Source organism: Convolutriloba macropyga, chromosome 4 (genome assembly GCF_964194025.1).
Source record: "Convolutriloba macropyga chromosome 4, txConMacr16.3, whole genome shotgun sequence".
In the NCBI taxonomy this organism is placed as follows: Eukaryota; Metazoa; Xenacoelomorpha; order Acoela; family Convolutidae; genus Convolutriloba; species Convolutriloba macropyga.
Window position 1 is genome coordinate 52,884,619 of NC_134471.1, and position 14,855 is coordinate 52,899,473.

The 14,855-nt window shown below is 36.8% G+C and overlaps 1 protein-coding gene across 1 annotated transcript in view; it reads left to right on the forward strand.

Annotated features, from left to right (window-relative positions):
* The window catches only part of LOC142338101 (uncharacterized), a 143,786-nt gene that overhangs the window by 86,542 nt on the left and 42,389 nt on the right, over positions 1-14,855 (forward strand). Inside the window, exons 13-15 of the mRNA XM_075387732.1 lie at positions 1,578-1,751; positions 2,522-2,697; positions 3,204-3,339. Coding sequence (XP_075243847.1) covers positions 1,578-1,751; positions 2,522-2,697; positions 3,204-3,339 — 486 coding nt within the window. The remainder of the gene's footprint in view (positions 1-1,577; positions 1,752-2,521; positions 2,698-3,203; positions 3,340-14,855) is intronic.

Sequence of the window (14,855 nt, forward strand, 5' to 3'; positions counted from 1 at the left end):
GTGACAAAAAATAACCACCCCGGTCAATTTTGACGAACTCGGATTTTTCGGGTTTCGGCACCCACGACTCGTAAAAAATTTTCAAATTGCAAACGACTGGCAATGGCTGATCCGTTGGTCATGAAACTTGGCAGGCAAGTTGATGGCACCCTATAGTTACTATAAAACTTTACCCGAAGACGTTCCGACTACTACTTCGCAAGTTATTAAGTTTGGAAATTTGGGGTCATCCGGGAGGTCGATGAAAAGTGTGCGCGGTCATTGCTCGTGTTCTATTAGGAGTTAGGTCATAAAAATTGGTGGGTAGGTGTAACTATGGTAGGACTTTCCGCGCCAATGGTTGTTTTTACCAAAGTGACCCTTCATCTTTGACTATTGACCCCTAATTGACCTCTAGAGGTCAAATTTTTGGGTTTTTGGGAAGTTTTGGTTTCTGACTAATTTTTGTATGGGGAATTGCACGGAATACCGGGAAAAGCATACCAAGCCATTGTTTTAGCTTTAGCGAGCATGAACTAGCGGTATATTTACACATGGAGACCAATAGTCTTTGAATAACAAAAGCGACGAAATTAACTTGGCGCCAACTTTGTGTGCGCAAATAAGGGCGATAAGGACCGCGGACGTTGACGTTAATCTGTTTGTTTAGTGAAGGGAACTCCTCCTGCGGATGTATCAATCAGTCAAAATGACTTATGGTGTTTACTTAAGTTCCAAGAGTGTATTTAATTAAGATGAGATAAAGTGGAGTGGATTTGTTTATATGAGTCCAAAGGTCGTCTACTTAAGATAAGAAGAAAGTTGAACAATGGTTGGTAGCAGTTGAATGACAGAGCATAATTTGCTATTGGTTTGCTTGCATAGCAAACAAAGCCCTCCTACGGAATGTGACAGATTGCAAGTGTAAGTTGCAATGTTTACTTAAGAGATTAAGGTTTGTTTGCTTAAGATAAGAGCGTATTGGTAGAGTATAAATTGAAGGTACACACACACACACACAGAGAGAGAGAGAGACAGATTTTGGAGTTTTTGGGAGAACTTCAGAAGTTTGGTATTGATCAAGCGAGAGAAAGTAGTTAGTTTAGTGGGACTAAACTTTGAAAGATTTGTAATTGCAAGACCAGTTAGGATACTGTGAGCGTTTTGATTTAGTTCATTTGGGAAGTGAACCACGGATATTGGTAATATTATTTTAATTACTATTATAAGTTGTCTTGAATTCGTCTTTTCCTTTGATGTGCAAGTAATTCTCTTACCGTTGTTATCCATAGAATCAGAATTGATATTACGAGCTCAAGTGTGAATTAACTTATTTCAAGGCAATCTAACTTGCAACAGCATACAAGAGTGGAAGAGGGGAAATTGCAGAGTAACAAAGTAACGCTTGCTTCACCAATTCAAAACATTTGGCTTATTATATTTGATCGATCTTCTGGGCGACAGAGTCCCCTCACTGTTGGCCTAGTTAGAAATTCAGAAGACGACAGCTTTTGTTTAACTTTTCATAATTTGTCAATCGACTAGGATTATTGACAAAAGCAGATACATTGGATTCATTGGATTGTTGCTGATTTTAGCGTGCGATCCTGGAACCTTTGGCCCGGATTGTTCTCAGAAGTGTCACTGTCTGAACGGCTCAACCTGTGATCCGGACACTGGCAAGTGTCCAGGAGATTTCTGCCAGGAGGGGTCAGTTGAGACCAAGTGTCAGATGTGCGAGGAGGGATACACTGGACCCAACTGCCAAATGAGTTAGAGTCTACTTTAATAAACAATTCGCCAAAGAAAAACAACGGAATGTTTTATAAGCCATACCCTAACCAGTTTCAGACCAGTTGGAGTAATTGTTACCCTAATCGACCCAGGACTGTTATCTGCTAAGATTCCTGCAAATATTGGTTATCTGCTCAGATTCTCGTATATAATGGTTATCTGCTGGGATGCGAGATTGCGACGGTTATCTCATGTAAAATTCTGACAATAATCTAACCAGATAAGCGTCCGCAAATTTTTGATTTAAAACTGAAAAAGCACAATAGAATTTCTGTTACTTCTTCTGTTTTCCATTAGTTAACGACTTATCTCTTTCAGAGAACAGAACCTTTGTCTTTACATAGAGTATTACAACTGACACATTGAAGTGTTTTCACTCTTTCTGCACTCCACATTTGATTTTTCTGTTGATTCTGGCCATGTATAACGGACTAGAGGCAATGGTTTCAAATTGTTTTGTATATTCAATCAAGACACCTCAGACAATGGTACCCAACAACTGGCAGTTTCTCAATATTGTTAATTACGCAATAGGCGTCAAAATTATTTACAAGTTAATCATATTAACAAAAGCAGTATAAAGTTTATAAATAATTTATCAATATTTACAACAAAGTACAGTTTAGTCATATAAATGCTCTCCTCTCCAACCCAGGACAAAAATAGCGCAATAGGCTTTCAAAAATACTGGTTTAACTCCAGTACTTGATTTATATTTATATTTTTACATTAACTTTTTTGTTTACAGGTACTCGTAACCGCGTACTACACTTCTACAACATCCGTGCAAATCCAGGTGCCTCCACTAAGTTCATCTGTTCTATAGAGACACCATCCGCTGTGGACTACTCCTCAGCCAGCCGAAGACTTCACTCTTCAAGTGTCACTCTCAGGAGCCCAGATGGGCAAATTTTCACAAGCACGGTTCGTTTTATGACCCTTAGCTGAAAGGTCTCAGTAATTATCATAATTAGAAATATTAAACTGTTCCACGGATCTATTCTGCTTAGCTTAAGCGCCCTTTAACCCCCCCCCCCCCCTACAACTTTTAGGCCCGCTCTCATTATCAAATTACATGAAAACTATTTCACGGATCTATCCTGCTTAATTTAATCGAAAATCTTGAAATTATTATTGTGACTGAGCCACGAATAAGTGTAATAGAGGCAACTTGACCCAAGAGACCCAAAAATATGGAAGCATTAGCTAACTTTAGCAGCTAATCTCAACATTTCTTTATTGTTGCCACAGTACTTGATGACCCGATAACTAAAACTGAAAACCAGCAAAATCCTTGTACTATTAGCTTGCGAGCCGGATTGCTTGTTGTAATCTTAATGTAGAATTTCGACTACTGTTTTAAATTATGGCTATTTGTCTTATTGCTATATGCAGTGCTCTATTGTTATTTTCCTGACCTATGATTTCAGATTGATCCGAGCTCTGTGGGCACAGACGTGCTGTACCCGAAGAACTTCATGTTTAAAGTGGTTAAAACAGTGGGGGGATTGTATTCGTGTCTCATAGATTCAGTGGAGGTAGCCAACACACACATAAGATTCTATGGTAAATTTATAATAAAACTATTTCGTATGCCAGAAAACTATTTTTCCTGTAATTCGTTGAAATTAACATTGTTTATATATAATAAATTCGTTCTCAAACTGATACCAAATGACAGAATAAACAAACAATCAGTAAACTATTATCAGTTTGCAAGAGCACCATTAGACTATTATTGTCCGTTCTCCGGCGTCTTGATATATTTTGAGAGCATTTCTGTTACGAAAAGATAGCGAGTAATTATGGATTCTCATATATGTAGACATCTCTAATACCATGCAAATAAGAGTCTAATTGTTTTTTGCCAAGTAGTAGAATATTTTTAATACACTTATGTCATACTTCACTAAAACATTGCTGAGGATCCTGACGCGAACTTTATTGGACTTTTTATTTTGTTTTGTAAGTCTTATTTCAGTTTTCACAAAGTTTATTTCTTTCTCCGGATCAAAAAGTGTGTGAATTTTTGGGGCTAATGTAGCTATTAACCTCTGGATGGGCATGTGTTTGTCCTAAAACATCTGCCAGAAGCTTCAAAAGCTCGTAGATATGACGTTACCTCACTAATGGTATTTTGTATTTTGATCGCAAATTGATTTTCGATTCGAACTTTCTTTAAAATTAATTCGGATCAACAGTTTCTGTTGATTTTCAATTTTTTCCATCACTTTTTATCAGCAGTACTGTCCACCAGTATGCCGTACTGATAGATTGGCTGAATAATGGATTTATAAGCTCTAAACAATGCCGAAGAAGGCAAAAACTTATTGAGTTGATACAGCAACGGAACACTTTTGGCAGTTTTTTTCAGCAACTGATTTGCATGCTCCTTGAAACTCAATTTTTGGTCTATTTCGAGAACCAAAAACTTTGCAGAAGTCTTTACTTGACTATTTGGAACAAACTGCTTAGCCTGATTGGTGCCTGCTAACTTACCAAAAATAAGTGTTTTAGTTTTTGTTTTATTTAGACAAAGACTGTTTCGAGCCAACCAGTTTGATATTTTTCAATATCTTCTGCCGTGCCAGCGCCTAGTTTACCACTGAGAGCCGTATCGTCGGCAAAGAGGACTATCTGACTTTTAGTTTGCAAAGCGGGAAGGTCATTAATGTAGATTAAACACAAAAGTGGTCATAAAAGAGACCCCTGAGGTACTCCACAAAAAACTGGTAAACAAGTAGATGTAGATTGGTTAAACTCAACATATTGTTCTCGACCAGTGAGGTAGGAAGTAAGAATTCGGTTTATTGGGCCACGGAAGTCTAATTTGTCAAGCTTAAGGATCAGAATTTTATGGTCTACGGTGTCAAATGCCTACGCAAAGTCAAAGAAAGTTGCCTGGAAGTTTGAAGACAATCTTATGTTTTCTACCAGTTTTAAAATTGCATCAACTGTGCTTCTTTTCGCCCTGAAGCCATTTTGTTCAACATTGACTATATATAATTTTCTAAAAACTCTGTAATGTTCCTTGCTAAAAGCTTTTCAAATACTTCAGACAGTACTGGAGTCAGTGCAATTAGTCGGTAATTGATCTCTTTGGTCCTGATTCCACTTTTGTGTAGTAGTATTACCTTAGCTATTTTTTAAAAAGTTGGAATGTTTTCTTCTTCCAAAATTCTGTTAAGTAGAATATAGAGATAGGGAACCACCACTGGGTTGATAGTTTTCAACCAGTTTGACTTTTCATAGTGATCCGTAGAGCGTTTAGGTTTCAAAGACAAACTGCAATCTTAAGTTTCTTGAGCTTCAAATGGTTTTACGTAAAAAGTATTTGAGATCGTTGTCACAATTGCAATAACTTCAGCTGGAATAAGGTTTGTATTGGATTCCAGTTTGATTGGATAGATCTGAGATAATCTCACAATAGACAGTTGCAAAGCAAATTAAATTAAAATTTTAAAAATAAATTTAAAATACAAAGCAATAAACAGTTGCAAGGCAAATTAAATTTAAAAAGCCTATAAAAGTTAAAATATCTCTTCCTCTTCCAGAGCCTTGCAATCATAACTGTTGTTTCTCTTTGATCGTTTGTTTTTGAGAACTGAACTGTTGTTTTTAGTTAATTGTTTGTTTTTGAGAAAAAATCGGAATGCATCATACAAACATTTTTGAAGTTAAATTTTTGAGATGTACTTTGGGTTTTTTGTCCTTGTAAGAGTTCAGACATTCAGTCGCAGGGAAGAAACGTGGGTCCATTATCATAGCATTAAATGTTTTCCCTTGTCACTTCTCATATTTCGAGAAATACGTATGAGGTTCTTGTAATCGTACAGATTAATTGATGATTTTCAAGCAATTATACAAGGACCTTGCAAAAACCAGCATATGATTATTATGTCATCATATATGACCGCCATAAGACTACTAAGAAATAGTGATTCGTGATGCGGTAAGTTATTAATAGCCGCAAAGCCATAGCTGAGGCTGTTATTGGCCTTCTCTTGGTTTTTTTTTTATTTATTTCGTTGTCACGATTTTTGTTACGACCATAAGACGTCAAAACCACTTCGAATCTGCTTTTTGTTCATTCGTTCATGCAATTTCAACTGAATTGCGTGCGTGATGTCATTTTTCACTCTTAGTGGAGCTAGTTTTTTTTGTTCATTCGCGTGATTAAATTTTTGGTCACAAGTGACTTACCTCACTCTCAAAAATGAGTTCCTCACTCTGAAATTGACTTTTCTTTGCTTTAATTCAAAGAGATAAGATCAAATGAGTGCCTGTCACTCTAATTGAAGGTTTTTTAAGAGCAACTAATAGAAACAGCAGTAAGTTATGCAGGTTCTCAATCAAAATTTAAACATCTCAGCCCCTAATGAAAAGAATAAATTTCTTTTTTGGTCTGTCTTTTTAACCTTCTTTTTGAGACTACAGATCTATGAAGTTATTGCGGCTATTTTCTGGCAACGTGCCAGCTATGTTTGTAATTTGATGACAAAACGTATCTTAAAATTTCATGCAACGATGGTCATTTTTGATGAAGGTCGCAAGATGAGCGTTTTCGTGTGAAGTATGGCTTTTATTTTGAGCAAGATTATCAATTAAATTTTTGAATATGATAAGTGTTAGAGTTTTACAAATAATTGTTTTCTTATTTATTTGCATATAATTAGGTCTTCTCTTTTTTTAATAAAGAAAGAAAAGTTTATTTTTCTATCCTATTTTTCGTTTATTTGCTCTCGAACGAAATTAGAAGTAACTATTGCAAGCCGTTGAGTGCTTTTTGACGCAAAACTTTTGCTTAACCGTTTCTTTGGGGAACACTCTTCCGCGTTCACTTCTTGAGTAACTTTTCACGACCAATTTCTTGATTTTTTTTGCTTGACCTAAATTGCTCTTAAGTGTACGCTGCTAAAACGAGAAGTGACTGTAAATTAGGATTGAATAAAGGCCTGATAGACAAGTGGAAAAGTTTATTCTTTAGTTTATGATAATGGAGGTTGCGGGTTCGAATAACTCCCGAGTGGGAACGTTTGCACCCATAGAGATTTTTTCCTGCTGTGAATTCTTCTGAATTAAATGTTTCCGCTTGTCGCTCGAGATCAATTTGTCGAACGTTAGTCGGTTTATGTTTTTTCCTACCCTGTTTTCAATACCACAATGAATTCATTTAAAAGATTTTTTGGTCTCTACGTAAAAAATCACGTAGCCTGAAATTGTAAGGTCTTTATCATTTTACAGCATTTTGGTAACAAAAATGTCTTCTAAATGGAGAGATTTGAGGGAGACTTCGGCAAAAATGACTTTTTTCTGCCAAAAATTTACGTCGTGAAAACTTGCAATATCTTCATTGATAACTACCGGTTATCAACGCGTGTTTACTTTATGAACAATTCTTACAGATTTTATACACTCTCCCATCCCTGTTTTTTGTCTGCCACAGTTATGACAGAATAAGTTTTTTGTTTCTTTTTTTTCAATGAAAGTGTTGAAAAAGACGAAATTACAATTGACAGCAATAGTGTGATTGGTTTTACTTACAGATAGTGGAAGGAAGCTGCATACTTTTTTCCGACATTTTTGGGTGAAATTTTTGCTTAGAATTTTTATTTTAAGACTTTTTCATCAAAAATGGCGCTAAGTTTGCATTTTTAGCCGGAAAATAGAGTTGTCCGAAAAGATAAGTTGTCGAAAATGGAGACCTCAAAACTGCTGACACTTTATTTTTAAACTAAAAGAGTTAAACTTAAGAAAACTCTTTACTTGAAACATTTTCCGTTTTCAGCTCATTTAATCAAAATTTATTCAAAGTGCATCATTTATTGTTGATATATTGAAGTATTTCATTTGCCAAGTTATCTGTTTTCATATATTTGGAAGAGTTTTGTGTTTTATTCGGATGCACAGATTTCACAGGGCTAGCTTTGTTCTCTTCATGGATCCTCTTTTTTCGACAATTCTTTGTATTTTTTTCTTTTATCTATTTTGCGGGCAATAATAAATTCCAATAGAGGTCCAGTCGATGCTAGCTTCATTGACATGAACATCAACTCAACTGAACATACCATAGGTTAGATTCTCAGAATGAGCTCATCGTTTTTATTGCTTTCCAATTCCTTTTTGTAAACGTAAATCAAATTCTTGTATTTCGACTTAAATAGCTTTTGGAGAGACCAGAATTTATGGAGGCACCAGAATTAGTCTCTCTAATCAACTAAAATCAATTGGCTTCTTTAATTGTTTCTAATAAAACTGAACAATGTTTGTTTTTGATATTTAGATGCTTTTTGACTTTGTAACTCTTTGTTTTTTAACAGCGAATTTTTGAACTTTGTATAATTTTTATTTTACTTCTGTTGACTTGTGGCTAGGTCTCAATAAAAACAGACTTAATTTTGTTTATTATCTGGGATCAAATTTGATTTTTATGTTGGTATTGTTTTTAACTAAGGGTTTCGTGGTTTTGGTGCTACCAGTTTAAAAAAATAAATACTTCTGATTTTCACAAGTTTGCGCAATTTTTGAGGTTATTTTTTTGCTGACTTGACAAATTATCCAATTAATACGTTTTTAAATGAAGCAACAAATCTCACCGAAATCTTTCCCTAGCAAAAATCATTTTAGATTAATTTTTATTATCATTATTTGTCGTCCTTTTTACTTGTTCGACATAATTCGGATGATAAAAGATCTCAATGCATTCCTCTAGATGTTTAAATGATAAAATGTAATGATCTCATTGTGTAGCTAAGGGTTTTATTGACTTTCAAATTATAATAACTTCAAACAAAGGATGTTGAATCTAACCTTTTTGTTCCTGATATTTTTTATAATTTGAACTTAGTGCCATTTCTGACCGGTCGTCTCTTATAGAACCATACAACGGTTTTCTAAATTATAATTGCTTTATTTAATTGGTTTTTAATGTCTCTTAATTCTAGTGTCTTCAATAATGTAGCTTCGTAAAACTGTTTTTGAACTTTGGATTTAGGTCTATATTTGTTTTTGTTTTTTAACCATAAGTTTTAGTCCCTCTAGTAACAAGCCCCTCTAGTTTCCCTAGGAGCTGCAGGATGATCGGGTTTTGTTTTTAAATGAAAGTTAATTGTTGTTTGACTTTGATATTTTTTATCGGTGAATTTTAATTTCTGCGACTTTTTATTTTACTTCTGTCAATATTTACCTAGCATCTGTACAAACAGATTGCATCCTTTTTCTAGCCGGCTGATTTTTCATTTTCATATGTGTTTTGTTTTCAACTAAAGTTGGATAGGTTTGATAATACGCGATTTAGTTTTTTAAAAACACAATTTTTGGATATCTGCTCATATTTGAGGTTGTTATTTGTTTTCTTGCCATCAGATCACTCTAAGGGGCTGCAGGCCCTGATTGCGTTAAAACAATAGGAATGCGCAGCTGAACCTATTTAGTGCCTTCAGTGAATTTCTGGTGGTTTTAACAATTGAAACACCATTTTCCTATTAAATTATTTGATATTTCGACTGATCTTGTTCTTGTTATTGTTATAATCACAATTTGTGGATAATGGCGTTACTCAATTGCTTCTTCAAAAAATAAAAGTGAAGAGGTCTCAATTGATTCCTCAATATACCTCCTGAGGAAAAAATGATTATTTCCAATGGTTTTAATCGCTTAAGAAATATGGGTTTTCAAAAATGAGAGTTTTCATTTTCAACGTTGTCCTTTCTGCCATTTTGTGTCGAATTTCATTGTCTGATTGAAGCCGGGTCCCGTTATTTTATTTGTACAGCACAGTTTAATTCATAAATTTTAGGTTACGTCTGATGCCATCTTGATTTTGTTGTTGTATTTTCTTTTAAATACAGACATTGTCTTTTGGCTATAATTTTTGAGGGGAGAGGGACTACATGCTCAACTGGTTTATTTTCTTCAGTCAATTTCGACGATCGACATTTTCATCGTAGAGAGCTGTGAGTGGTATCAATAAAGAAAGCTGTTCAGCGTAGAATATACATTTAAAAAGGTTCTTGCTTGCTAGAGCGAGTTATCGTGGTTTAATTTTTTTTATTTATTAGGCCGATTTGCGTTTTTTTCTCATTTTTTGGAATTTTGCCTAAAACTTTGTCAATTTTTGCTAAAAGATTTTAACTTTGTAAACAATAGTACTGTAATTTTTTTAAGGAGAAATTTGTACTGTTGACTTTTTTAATCAATTTTTTTGGCTAAAATTTTGGCTATGTGTTTCAAAAATCAGCCTTTTTCATCAAAAATTGCCCGAAAAAAAAAGATTTTTTAGTCCACTTTGATTAATTTGGCCGGAATTACACAACCATAAACAACTAACACAACCTTTGTAAACTGCACAGGGACTATTTCATTTTTTCACTTCTATTGAAAGTAGCGTGGAATTAAAATTTTGCCGTTTTTTGCTAAATTTACTCTATGAATATCAAAATCGCAGCTTTTAGTGTAACGGCTGCTCTCCTATCAAAGTCAAGGAAAAAGTTACACCGCCCAGTTCGTTTCAGCGGTTTCAGATCTGTCCGGATATTGTGTTTTTGCAGTTAACTTTTGTGAACTGTATTATCCGCTATGCTCTTGAATACCGCTGCATTACTTGTTGCTCAATTACTCTTGATACCTAATTGCACAGCTTTGCTGAATAACCAAAGTTGTTTCTCTCAGAAAGCAAAATTATTTGCTATTGAGTTTTTGTTACTAATTCAAACTATGAACTGAAATTCGGAAATCTAATTCCAAAAAATTGTAGCCTTGTAAATTGGCTATACTTCTACAAAGTTTCAGCTTTCTGCTTCAAAGATTACAGAAAAAGGGTGAGTTACTGTAACTATAACTGTTATAGTTTTCTAACTTTAATGTTGGCAAGTCTCTCTATTGGTTTCAATAACACCAATGTTGAACTAGAGTAGGCTTCGTTAAAGCCAGTAAGGGAGACTGACTTTATGCCTTGCACAAAGTTTCTCTTACTTAGGAACTTTGTTCCTCAGAAAGAAAGATTGAGAATATCAAAGTTAATTCTCTTTTCAACAAGTCAAAGTAAAGTTAAAACTGTACAATCACTAATATGATCCACAGAAACAAGACACGATAACAAGTATTTACCGCTCAAGAAAATGTGCTTCAATACGCATTGTATGTCAGTTTAATATAATCAAATTTACGAGTTTCAACTGATTTTTGGTAGTTTTCAAGCTCCTTTTATGCTGCTAGTCACGTGGATTTACATGTGAAAATCAACTGTTGATTGGTTGTAGATAATAATGTCGACAGAATGTGAACACTTTTCCATAACGTCTTTTTTTCAGTGTAAATTTGATGTCATGGGAAATTTGTTAACCATGTAGAAGTTTTGTCGAATATTCTGTATCAATAACAGTTTGAGTCGCAACCCAATCGCAAAGAATCTGATGCAATACTGTTAAGTTGTAGTATTGTTTTGCTTGTTGTTCAGGTAGTTCGAGTTTGAGTTATTATTTGACTTCATGAATGACGATTGCGTACTAATAAATGTTGCTAAATAGAAATGTTGAAGAAATTGAACAAATCTGTATGGCTTCAGTAGAATGTAGCATTAAATTTCGCTTGTCACGCTATTCTAGACTTAAGGCTTGAAATGGCCTTGAAGCGCTATTCAATTTGGTAATTGAGTTAGTAAGCTCAGCCCCCACATCGCCGGCCCTGTTTTCCATCGCGAAAACATCTTTTCCAGTTAGTATTGGGGCAAGCTTCACTACTGGTCTCTTTTACACTCCGTCGTTTGTTCGAACTATCGCTGATCGAATCACACCGTCAGACCCATCGATGGTCTCCGTAACTCGACCTAGGTTGTAATATCCACGCTTATCATTATCTTTGATCAACCAAACGAGATCGCCTTCTTTGAGGGTTTCGTTCGCCGTAGATCGCCATTTTTGCCGATTATTCAGAGTTGGCAGATATTCTTTACGAAGTCTGTCCCATATGAGATTTGAATAGGCTTGAGTTTGTCGAAAGAGCTTTCGATGATCAACAAATTCTTCCGCGCATGTTAGTTAGGGTAAGCAAACGTTCTTGTTGCCAAGCAAGAAGTGATTGGGGGTCAATGCTTCTAGTTCATTAACATCTGAACTGACTGGAGTCAAAGGTCTCGCGTTCAACGTCTGTTCAACAATACACATCGTTGTTGAAAGAAAGTTCTCGGTGGCTGATCTGTTCCCCAACACTGCATACCTTGTTTTCTTGCAACTTCTCACCAACCGCTCTCAAACTCCTCCAAAGTGGGGTGTTGCGGGTGGGTTGAACTTCCACCTGATTCCTTGTTGAATTAGATGTTCTTGGATCCCTTCTTTGTTCCATGCCGCAACGTACTCTGCAAAATCTCTTTCAGCTCCAATAAAATTTGTCCCGTTGTCACTGATGATTGTACTTGGTTTACCTCTTCGAGCAATAAATCTCATTATTGCATTGAGACAACTTTCTGTGTCCAACTTGGGTACCACTTCTATATGCACCGCTCTCATAGTTAGACAAGTCAAGCGACAACACCATCGTTTTTCGTTCCTGTGCCCAATCTTCACAATGAAAGGGCCAAAGTAGTCCACTCCAACATTTATAAAGGCTGTTGAAGCATCTAACCGTTCTTCGGGTAGATCTGCCATTACTGGTGCTATCGTCTGTGCTCTGCCCTTTCTGCAGGTAACGCACTTGTTCTTGATTGATCTTAAGGCGTTCCGTATGCCTAGGATCCAAATCTTCTGCTGAACAATGTTTCTTACATGCTCAGTGCCCTCGCGTTGATTGTCCTTGTGCTCGTTTCGCAAGAATAATTCAACCGCGTGGTGTTTCCAATATAGCAAAATTGGATGCTTTGCTTTAAAATCCAATTGACTTTTGCCTATTCTGCCTTTGGCTCGAAGTCCTTCTTCGTCTAAAAAAGGGGAGAATTGTAGGATTTTGCTGCCTTTTGGGATTTCCTTTTCAGTTTTCAGAGATTTCATCTCTTCACCAAACTGTTCTTGTTGTAGTGGCTTGAAGATTGTTGCTGCTGCTTTTTCTCTTTCTTCGATGCTGACTACAAGTGTTGCTGTTTTGTGTTTGTTCAATGCTCGCTGTACGTATGCCACTGTATAAACCAGTCTTAAAATTACTGAATCGTTCGCACTGAATAACAGCTTTCTTCTCTTCAGCCTGTATCATGAAGACTGATGAGGGTATATTCTTTTCATCTGATGCAAAGATTAGGTTCACATGCTCTGGGCATTCATTTTCTGGTCGTTTCAACCAGGCCGGCCCAGTGAGCCACTCACTTCTCGTGAGTTCTTCAATGTTGATTGCTCTGGTGCCAATGTCCGCTCGGTTGTTGATACCGCTCACATGTTTCCACTGTGAAACATCGGTTGTATCCAGTATCTCAGCCACTCGATTGGCCACAAACACTTGTTGTTTACGATTGGAACTGTGTATCCACTGCAATACCGTAGTTGCGTCTGACCAAAAACTGTAACTATTTATTTTCATTTCATATTCCTTGACTATCTGTTCTTTCAACCTCACTGCCATGACTGCCGCTTGCAATTCCAATCGGGGTATTGAAAGATGCCTCATCGGTGCCACACTGCATTTTCCAATGACAAATGCTAAGTCAGCTGAGTATTCCATTGGTTGTGAACGTAGATAGGCCACTGCACACGTTGTGTCTTCAGATGCGTCGGCAAACACATGAAGTTCGGTTTTGTCTCTCTCTCTCTCTCTGTTGAAGTACTTTCTATCGATGCTTGTTTCAGCCACTATTGGAAGTTGTTCTTTCCATCTCAGGAATTCTTCTTCTTCACTAGGCTCCACTTCGTTGTCCCAATGTTGTCCATTCTTAGTCCAGATGCCTTTCAGAAGTCGTCTCATATGGACACTGAACGGAGCAAACAATCCGATCGGGTCGAATACTGAAGATACCAGTGACAAAATTTTCCTCTGGGTTATAGGGATTTCCACTTTCTTGTTGGTACCTCTACATAATTGAAGGCTATCATCAGTAACGGTCCATTGTAGTCCTAGCACTGAGGATCCCTCCGTACTGGGTTCCACTTCGACTTGCTTCGTGTTGCTGATTGACTTCAAGTCTTCTGGGATTGCTTCGGTAACTGCGTCGTCGTTGCTTATCCACTTCTTCAATTCAAATCCATGTTGTGAGAGAAGAGGTTGTAGTTGATTGAAGACTTCAATTGATTCTTCAGGGGTTTCTACTGATTTGATGAAATCGTCCATGTAGAAGTTATCCAGTCCCACTCGCTTGAGAGCATAGTTTGCGCAAGTTGGAGAACTTTTAGCTCCAAATACATGACGCTGATATTCGTATATCTGAACAGGTTCGTTATTTCTTGGACGCCATAAGAACCGCAAGCAACTTCTATCCTGTTCGGGAACTTGCACTTGTAGAAACATCGATTCGATGTCAGCTGTCAGGGCTATTGGTCCTTCACGGAATCTGAATAATGCTCCAATCAACCCATGTAGCAGATCAGGTCCTGCTAGTAGCTTATCATTAAGGCATACTTCTTTGTACTTTGAGGCAGCATTGCAAACACGTCTTACTTTGCCGGGCTTGTTCGGGTTTAGCACTGGATGATGTGGCAAATACCATTCTTTCCCGAAAGTGCTTTTCACTTCGGAACCGTCCAATATCTTTACGAATCCTTTTTCTACATCTGTATCTATTGACTGTTGATACAAATTCTTCAGGTTTGGGTCCCTTTGGAATCTTCGCTCCAGTGAGTAAAGCTGACCCAAGGCTGAGCTGTAGTTGTTCGGTAGGTTTGGCTCTGGTTCACTCCACAGCATTCCCACTTCATACCGCTCGCCTGAGAACTTTGTCGTACTCTCTAGCATCTTTCGTGCCTGCAGTTCCTTCTCTGACTGACTGACGACGTTGATTTTGGAAGCATAGGTTTCTATGTCCCACCAGGTTTGGATATTCTCAGCCACTTTCACATCTTCAGTGAAGGCGAAATGACAAACATTTTGTCTTCTTTTGCCCGTCATGGGTCCACTGACTACCCATCCTAGCTCTGTTAGAACGGCGAAAGGTTCACTTTGTGTTCCTA